Raw genomic sequence first — 10089 nt, 5'->3', positions numbered from 1 at the left:
CGAGCGAGTGACTCATCTCAACAATACACAACCTTTGTTTAACGGGCTACAGGCAGAGAAGAAGAGATTACTGCCCTCTGCTGGCGTGGATGTGCAACGAAGTATAGTGATTCCATTAGGAGCTGAGATTATAAACTGATTAATTAATTATCAAATCATAAGGAACTTCATTAGCAACAATTTAAATCAAACAAAGTTTTTTTTTTTGCATATTCTGTATGCATATTCCTGCAGGAAGGCAACAAATAAATCCAGTGCATCAAGTATTTCTCAGACACTTTAGAAACAGACATTTATATCTTAGGCTGTTTTGACAGAAAACTGTAAATTTCACATAGAAAACTTAATTATTGACTTAAAAAAAAAAAAAAGCCTGCATTTTTTTTAGTTAAATTGCTGAATAATGACACCTTGAGATAAAACTTTTGGGCTGTTTTGACTCATTTAATTGCATTAACTGTTACACAAAACAGCTCATTTGAAGACACAAGGGGAAAAAAAGATTTTGATGGCCATTTTTCTCTTCTTTCTGATGTTTTAAAGACCAAAAAATATAATTTCTGAGAAAAAATATTTGGTATTATAATCAATGATTGATCCATTTCAGCCTTGATAATTATATCTACATTAGGATACAGCAATCATGCTTTTGAAAAAATAATACAATTTTACTGTTGAAAAGGATGTGAAATTCTTGTTTTTTTAGGTCTATAATTGTGCAAAAACACAAAGTAAATGCCTCTTTAATATTTTTTTTAAATACACATTTTTCTTCCATGTTGGAGGAAAAAAAACAGAGGACAATTCTGCTTGCTTTTCTACCTGTAAGAGGCCAAACCCTCCCGACAAAAGCTGCTCTGTTGTAAAAGTCACCGCCAAACAGCACCAGTGTCAAGTTTCCCCTTCATCTGGATCCAACAAAAAGCTCTCACCTTATCATTTTAAATGAAAAGGTAACACTATAATGCCATAAAGTATAAATATGTGTGCAGGCTATTTAGAGAATGTGAGAAGTAATCTGTTCAATCAGGGTTCCTACAACTTTTCCAAGGTCAAATTCAAGCACTTTTCAAGCTTTTCTAGCACCTTAAGTTATGTTTGCATACCATATATGCAGTTAAATGACTATTTCACTTTTTCATCACTTAAAATTAGATGTTATTGTGGTTTAAACAACTTTGTTTCTAAATGTGTCACATGTTTGTAAGGAGTAAGTATCCTATTTGACCTAAAGTTCAAACCTTGAAAACACCACATTAAAATTCCAGTGTTTTCAAGGATCTCTAGCATGCTATGTAATACACAGTAACGGCTATAATTATGCAGTTATGCAGAAAAGCAGCTTTCTTGTGTGGCAATCCTCCACACGACTTAAGACTGAGATTTTCTGCCACATGTTCACTTTTTCCTTCATTGCAGAAATGTGAGAGACCACACGTGAATGCATACGTCCGCTCCATAAATACTGCATTGTAAATGAAGAACATGGCCCTGCAGTTAGGCTAAATACATTTTTTATTTTTAAAAACCATACACATTACTCGACAAGTTTCAAATGTAAATCCAATCACGATATCCATTTAAAATGCTCAAGATAAACAGACATGAAGTACTTTTATTTCCAAATGTTAAAAGATAAAAAAATAATAATCCATAAAACAGATGGAAAAACATTCATTCCCATTACAGGAAGAAGCTACAGAACAAACTCCTCATATGGATTCCGCTTTCAATTTCTCACTTTGTATGCAACCTAGCTGCTATTTCGTCATCTGTAAAACAAGTAAAACAAAGTATTTCCTCAGAGAACGCTGTGGTTTAACATCTCGTGTCCACGGCCAGAAGGCTGCAGGAACAATCTGCAGCCTGCTGCCCGAGTCTTCCTGTGTGGTTGACAAGCACCGTCCCAAACATTTAATTAAGTGTGTTAATATACAAACTAAAAGAGGCCTGTTCTCTTTCACACCATTTGCACCCTGAGATGAATATTCCAGAACAACACACATTTTAGTGGCCAAAACCCTCCCCATATAACGTGATTGGTGTCAAATCATCCAAAATTGGTTTAGTACGATGAAAGGTATCATCAGTATTGTAAAAATACAAAGGTACACTTTTTTTTATTATGTTTTGTATCAAAATTATTTTCCCCCAAGGAACGCTATGAAATAAAGTACCCTGTGCAGATAGATACCAGTGTATGCCTAGTCTTTATTCTTGAAAAATGCACATGTCCAATTCTTTAGCGTTTCCAGTACATCAGGTGTCAAAAATATTTTACAAACAAATCAAATGCAGCAACATTTATCCATGATGAAAAGGAGTCTAATGGACAGGGTTGAAAAAAATGAAAGAAAAAAAAAAAGTTGTTTTTTTTTCCCCCTCCTGTTTGATTTTTAAAAATGTCAACAAACCAGAACTCGGAGGAGTAAAATTATTTCCTAAGGCATGATCTTAAAAGATTGAATGAAAAATAATTCACTTGCTATTTTTTTTTTTGTGTGTGACCAAGACGATATTTCACTATCTAAATACACAAAGTCCGAAGTTAAAAGGTTCGTTCTTTATAGATTCCTTTTTAAATTAAATACTTTTTCTATGCCTGAGTAAACAAATGTCAATATTGTACATTGGCAGGGGGCTAACGTTTTTGCGGAGAAAAACAAAAATGGAAATTAAATGCACCAACTTTTAAAAAAATAAAATAAAAGAAGATAACCAGGGTCCATATTTATCAAGCATCTAGAGAGAGAAAATCAGTCACAACTGGCCCAGAATGATCAGAATGAGGCTTATTTGGTCCTACGTTTAGCTGTAGGAGTAACAGTGTTTTATCTGTGAGGCGGAAAATGATGGAAAAGCATCGTCTAAATTCTTGTTGTAGCCAAGGCACATTCATGTTTAGTCTATGTGAAGTTCCTATTGAAAAATAAATAGGCGCACTGGCTGAATACAGCGTTACTTTGAACTCAAGTGGCTGCAAAAAAAACAAAAAAACGGATGAACTTTAAGTAATTTCAGTGTTTTTATGAGCTTTGGCAAAAACAATTTTTTTGCGTTAACATAAGGGCTGAACAATTGAAATTTTATGAGGTTCAATTTATGTAGAAAAATAAAAAAATTCATTAAATATTGTGGTGCTGCAGAGATGTCCCGGCCTACACATCGAATTCTACAGACTAAAAAAAAAAAAAACAGGATGAAAATTGTTTCAATAAAACTGAGAAAAATCATGTAATAGTTATCATTCAAATATATCACAATAATCAAAATAATCTAAATTTTTTAAAATCGTTCAGCCCTACGTAACATGCATAAGTTAGTCACACACCCACAAGTTTTCCCTCCAAATAAATCTGGATCAGCCTCTTATGAACGCAACTAATAACTAGTACAAGACATTTTCATTTTACGGTACAGTGTTGTAAAAGCACAAAAAATCTAAAAAGCAGAACGTCCCGCTGAGAGCGACTGTAGGAGGCTTCATAAGGAGCTCATGTCCGACTCCGAGGTAAGACTTAGTTTCAGCATGATTCACGTGTCGCTCTGAGATGCTTGCTAAATACGGGCCCAGATATCTTCTCAACTCCCTTTAACGAGTGAACCTTTCAACATGTGGAAATCCTTGAACACAACATAATGAATGAAAAGAGAATCCAGAACTCCAGAAGGTTTTTGTGCACATGAAAACTATTGAAGAAATGGAAGAAGTAAATATTTATAGCAATGTTAGTGGACAGAGGCCCAAATTGTCTTTCCCGTCCCGTCTCCTGTGAAAACGCCTCGCCCCGGTGGACCTCTTTTCTATACAAGCCTTAGTGTTTATCGGTTTGGCTAGAAGGTTCTACATTTATCTACAAATATATAACAAATAAAACTTGCAGGCAAAAATAGTTAAGTTTCAATAGAAACACCCTTTTTTTCCTGAAAATACAGCAGTATCTGAAATAATCCTCTCATTCATTTTTTATTCTGTCCCAGTTTTCTGCATCATACATCAGGAAGCTCTTTTGCCTACAAACAGAAAAAAAGTATCTACAAACTTTGTAAACAGACCTGCTTTTTCCAAAAAAACAAAAAAAAAAAACATAAATAACTCAAAATATTAACAGCCAATGGAGCAGAAATAAGTTTTGAATGAGCAAGGGCCAAAGAGATAAATATACAACACCATTCAGATAAAAGAGAAGCTAAAAGGTTCTTTCAGAATTCTTACAGACAATCTTCAATCCAGGAGGAGGAACCTCCCCTTCTCAATTAAAATAATAATAATAATAACAATAATAATAATAATAATAGATTAAAAACAGGTCACTTTCAATCTGAGTTTATAATCACCCCTTGTTTATCGAGAAAAACAAAAGTTACCAAGGAGGGGAGGGGTGGAGACAGAGTCCTTGTGTTGCAGCGGGGTATTAATAAGAACCAAAAAGAAAAGAAGACCAAAGCATCCACACCAAGCCGTACATTCCTCTGAATGTTTGCTGTTCTTTTAGTCCAGCCCAAGCCAAGCTCACACAAGACTCCGCTCTCCTTCTAGCCCTTCGTCTCTCTCTCTCTCCTCCTAGTGTTCCTTTCCTTTCCGTCCGAGTCGAGCTCCTTGGTGGCGGGTAGAAAAAGTGGTGGTGACGCGTGGGGGCGCGGGGGTCAGATCAAAGGGAGGTCTCCAGGCTGTGTAAGGGGCTCCCCGGGGCCGAGGGGGTTCCTGATTTGGGCCCCTCTGGGAGGAGGTGGTTACTGCTCTCCACAGCGTTATTGTTCTGGTTTGGGGAGGGAGAGACCGGCGTGGTGGGGGCGACGGTGGTGGGCGAGGGCGAGGGGGAGGGCGGCGTGGGCGTGGCGTTGCGGGGGCTGGCCGAGTTGCGCTTGGTGGGAGCGTCGTCCTCCGCGTCGGTGTCGTCTATGAGGGGGATATGGGGCTCAGAGTCCTCTATCCGAAATTCGGGGTGGGTCATGAAGTTGTGGATCGATGTTCGCGACTCGGGCTTCTCCAGCCCCTCATAGAGGGAGATGGAGCTGCGGAATGCATTCACCACCCGGATCTGGAGGGAAGGAAAGGGACAGGGAGCACACGTTTAGTCACGTTCACCACAGATTTATGTGCGATTTGAATTTTTTTTTACACCCGGATAAGAACACGGATAAAAACTGAGGGCGTAGGTTTTACTGGGTCAATGATAAGTCAGTTTAAGGGGCAAAAAATCAGTGAAGGGGAAAACTCTCGTGCAGGTGTGCAGTTATAGAATACCAGTTAACTGTAAGTCGTCTTTCATATTTTATAGACTACGTTTACCTTAAAACCACCTAAAAGTTCATACTAGTCTGGCCATAAAAGTGGAAAAAAGGAGCAGCCAACATATTCTGTTTCACTTCCTTTTTCTCTAAGTCACCCTCTGTCTCTGAAAATGTCAAAATGAAGACATGACGTGGAATATATAGAGACAACTTATGTTTTGTTGAAGTGGCTTTGTATGAGGTATTATCCATAATCCAGGTATATCCCCAGTTTATTTAGAAAACTTTCACCACTTTACTTAGTGGTCAGACAGCCATTTCTGAGGGGAAATGAAGGGAAGTTATATCCATCTTTCTAAAGCCACCAGACTCCATTGACAGAAACAATAATTCACCTTTATGACACCAAAGTCGCACAATAACACAAACTAACTAACCGAGGCAACGGTAGATCAGCAACTCCTGTGTTCTGAGAGGTAAAATGACTGTTTTTGTCAATGGAGTCTGCTGGCTTTAAAGAGAGCATACATGAATATAAGAGATGAAGTTCCCTGTTGAAAAGGACTGTCTCACAACAAGGTAAAGCTGCAAAAAATATTCAAAACACTTCAACTAATAGTGTTTAATTTAAGTGGATAAGATACATTTTGCTGCTTCCCCCCTGTCCACCATCTAGTGACTAAAGTTAAGCACCTCCTGCAACCAAACTCCAATTAATACTAATTATCCCTTTAAATCTGATAGGAGAAACTGTCTAGACTTGAGAAAAGTCATTGAAAAGACCTCCGGTTGCAGTAGAGTACGGCAGTAAAGAGGCCGTTCAGGTGGCTGTGTTGGTTAAAATAAAAAGAAGTTTCAGAGAAATGGGAAAACTTTCCGGTGGAAACAAACCTGACACTCGACTCTGCGCTTCTATAGAAACTATTCTTACGATTCATGTCAGCCAATGTCTTAGGAAGGGTACAAACCAGCGTCAAAACCAATGCAATGTATGTTGGGGAGTTTTTCTGTCGTTTTTGTGAGTACAGTGGTAGTATGTCACAAAACACTTGGTAGAGACCCGTGTCTGATTAATCAAAATGCAAGAAAAAACCAAGAGACAAGAGAATGCTGTTCTTTAGACGAGAACACATTCAAAAGAGAGAGAAAGAGGACAGAGGCTGGACACAAGAATTGACTTTTGTTGGTCATGCTCAAGAAAGAGTGAGAAGAGAAAAAGACGAGACAGTAAGAGACAGAAAGAGAGAGAGACGAGATAGAAAGAGAGAGACAGAGGAAGAGAGACAGAAAGAGAGAAAGACAGACAGAGAGAGAAAGGGGTGGTCAGTTACAGCATATGTTTGTGGAGTAAAAACAAAAAAGCTGCGGCAGCCAAGCATGTCTACAAGCTGGTATACATGTCAAAAACAGCACAAAGAGAAAAAACTCACAAACGAGACCAGAGACTTTGAACCCATGCAGAGCGCGGCGCTACCTTGTGTTCAATGGTAGTAAACCTTTGAGTATAGCCCATGACACATTTCACAGAATCTAAAGAAGAATATGTGGGGAGTCAGTGGAATTCATTCGTTTTGGGCGACACATTGCCAGGTGGACACATTCTGCCAACAAACAGGTATTCACATAGAAAAAGGACTTCAAGAAAAGTTGTTTTCAAGAGCAACCTGGAAGGAAAAGGTGATAGTTTAGAAGGGAAGCACCGGTCAGCTCCGAGGGGTTTTTAAGGAGTCCCACCTAAGACGGAGACCTAAACATTACTGCGGCTTTGCATAATTTTGTCAGGGAAAAACATTGGATCTGCTGTAAATTTGTCTGGGAAAGTCCCACATGTTTACATTCAAGAGCACAGTCATTTATTCCATTAAGCTCTTCTCATGACATCTGTTAGACATTTAAAATCCCCTGCTGGTCGGACGGTCTGCCTGGGAAGATCTGAAAGAGAAAAAGAGTCAACAGCCACACACTTCTTGTAAGAGCACGGTCAACTGGAAGGCCTTTGGAAATACAACCACAAAATGCTCCGTGTCCGGTCTCCATGCTGTGATCTTTAACACTCAATGGACGAGCAGCATGAAGGCCGTCAGATCCATAGACTGGATTAAAAAAAGGGGACGCAGCCCCCGGGTCTAAAAAGTGCCTTGAAGCTGCATTCTTTCTAATGGCCAGCAGGGGGCGACTTCACTGGTTACAAAAAGAAGTTCTATTGTATACAAGTCTATGAGAATATTAGCCTACTTCTGAGTAAGCTGAACAATTTTTAATTTTAAACATTTTAAGAATGGAACTTTTTTTAATACAAATTTTATTCTATTGTTTTTACTGTTTTTAGTATTTTATTCTTTTTATTGTTTTTATTTATACCCAGTTGTGTATGATTTATTCTATTTTAATAACTGTACAGCACTTTGGTCAACTGAGGTTGTTTTTAAATGTGCTCTATAAATAAACTTTGACTTGACAAATTTTTATCACATTTTAGCTTCTCTTTCAGCTATCTCTATATCTCTTTGATTTTAAGGTTTTGTTTAATGAGCTTAAATGTTCTTTTCTGCCCTTTGTTGTGATGCTTTTGATGCATTTCAAATACCTTGTTGCTGAAACATGCTACATAAATAAATTTGCCTGGACAAAACAAAATTTCTTAACAAGTTTATGGTCTCAAATGTTAGATTCAAGCCTTCAATGCCAATAAAGCATGATGCTCATTTTGTAAATTATGTTCTTTTCCAGGCGGTTTAAAGGCAGAACTAGCATCCCAAATATTATCACAGTTACTGTTATTAATAGATATAACGTGCTAATAAAGCTAACTAGCTTTTACCAACTTTACTGAGACGGTTATCAAGCTTAAAACGCTAATGTGTACAAACATGCCTGCGGGGAAGTCAAGGCTGTAATAAAATATATAAAAATAAATAAAATAAACACCAATGGGTGATTTCACAGAAGCATTATCCACTTCTTTTATACAAAATGTAGTCGAGACGCATCCAAACACACAAACAAACCAAAATATCCAGTGCAGCTGCTCACAGGGTGCCACTGGAGCCTCTCCCTCACCACCCCCTCTCTTCACACACCCTCTTTTTTTCACAACAAACTCCCAGAAAAAAAAGCCACAGCTGGAGGAGAAAAGGTCACTATTTCACTGACAAGACACCCACTGACACTCAGATACATTTTCTCACCGTGTCATGGTTTGTCTCTATTGTTTTGGGCCGTGATCATGGGCATATACTCAAAACATTTACCCGGCTAGGGACTAGAGAGCTGCGACACAGACCCATGAGTGCTACAGGGGCACAGAGCAGACTGAGGCAGCTGCAGACAAACCTGGTGACAGTCAATTTTTTGTCAAATAGTAAATACACATCATCCCCCCCGAGATAACAGTAAAAACCTTTTCATTTGTGAGACCAAAGCAGAAGCAGAACAGAAAACATGATGACACAGAGAAAAACACCTTGACACTAGAAGCGACCTGGTTACAGGATACATATATATACAGCAGTGTTATCGAAGCAATATGGAAGATGTATTTTTGGTGTCTTTTTTTGTTTGTTTTTTGAAGAAAACAAGGGGAAGGGGGGGGACATTAGGAGAGGCATGAGAGAGTAAAAGTGTCAACGTTAGGTGAGAAGAGTGGAGGAGCAAGATGTTAGAAGAACAGAAGAGATAAAAGTCTCATGCACTAGAGGAGAACACGCACTCACACCCCACAGTGGCAGAAGCGGTGTTGGCGGCAGTGGCAGTAGTGGTAGTAGTAGAAAAGGCTACATGTGTAGGGCTAGAAACATTGGTTACATCGTGCTGTTGTTGGCTGGAGTTGGAGGCCTGCCGCCTTAGAGCCCCCTGAAAGGAAGTTCCACTCTGGAACGCACTCACTACATCCATCTGCAAAGAATCAGACAGCGTGACAGGAGAAAAAGCCCAGAGGAAATAAAACACAACACAGCCAGAGGAGAGAGAAAAGAGAGAAAAAATAAAGAAAAGGCACCAGTAACCATAGAGAAAATGTCACTTGGAAATTGGATTTAGGCATTTTCGTTAAAAGAGAAGAGGGAAATGTAGGGTTTAAAGGCACTGATGGGAGCTCTGACCTCACTTTCACGCTTTAGCCATGCCAATACTCTTTGAACATTCAGCTCTTCTATTGTACTTCCCTTCCAATCCAATCACTTCTCATCAGTACCTTCAAACTAGTTGCGTTTTTAGCAGATAAAGACTCAGACTGAGTCGGAAATAGGCCTAGGAACCTGCTTTAGCTCAGAAGCAGAACAGAAAAATTAGGTTTTGTTTTTAGGGCACAAGCCATTCTTTAAGAGTGCCGAGAGAAAGAACAGAACATAGATTTTAAGCTGGAAGAGCAATAGAGAGTTAAAGGGTTTATGGCTTTTGATTCCCTTGGTGTTGGCTGCCGTGCTCGCTGGTACACAGGAAGTGACGCGGATTGTTACCTGAGTCTGGATGCGATTGAGGCCTCGGAACCAGAGGATCTGGCCTCGGCGGAGCTCCCGTTCAGCGTGGTCGATCTCTTCGTTGTCGTCCAGCTCCTCGAGCTCCTCGTCTGGGATTTCCTCTTTCTGGGTGCCGTGGCCCGCCGTTTTCAGGAATTTTAAGCGGCTGGTGGGTATCGAAGAGATTACCTGGAAGACATCGGGATTTACATGAGCGGCGCTGGCTTATGATAATGCCACGCTTCTCTCAGGATGGCAGAGTGACATTTCATTACGTCTGAACGAGCCACGTTTCTATCTATATCACAGACATTAAGCAGCCAGTGACCCTGGAAATTAGCCGCCCTCGTCAAAGCCCAATGTGAGACAGCGAGTTTGACGTCATTTGGTTCATTCA

At 39.4% G+C, this 10089-nt stretch overlaps 1 protein-coding gene across 3 annotated transcripts in view; it reads right to left on the bottom strand.

Moving 5' to 3' along the window:
* Positions 1-1589: 1589 nt before the first annotated feature.
* Positions 1590-10089, bottom strand: part of atp2b1a (ATPase plasma membrane Ca2+ transporting 1a) — a 50153-nt gene continuing 41653 nt past the window's right edge. The window contains exons 20-22 of one of the 3 annotated variants that reach the window (XM_059325433.1): positions 9693-9881; positions 9013-9129; positions 1590-5042 (exon numbers count right to left, since the gene is read on the bottom strand). In XM_059325433.1, coding sequence (XP_059181416.1) covers positions 4653-5042; positions 9013-9129; positions 9693-9881 — 696 coding nt within the window. In that variant the 3' untranslated portion in view covers positions 1590-4652. Of the gene's footprint in view, positions 5043-8948; positions 9130-9692; positions 9882-10089 lie in introns of all 3 variants that reach the window. The other 2 variants (XM_059325432.1, XM_059325431.1) reach the window with 2 other exon arrangements.

This window comes from Centropristis striata, chromosome 22 (genome assembly GCF_030273125.1).
Source record: "Centropristis striata isolate RG_2023a ecotype Rhode Island chromosome 22, C.striata_1.0, whole genome shotgun sequence".
Classification (NCBI taxonomy): domain Eukaryota; kingdom Metazoa; phylum Chordata; class Actinopteri; order Perciformes; family Serranidae; genus Centropristis; species Centropristis striata.
The sequence above is the reverse complement of the archived record's forward strand: the minus strand, read 5'-3'. Positions and strand labels throughout refer to the sequence as shown.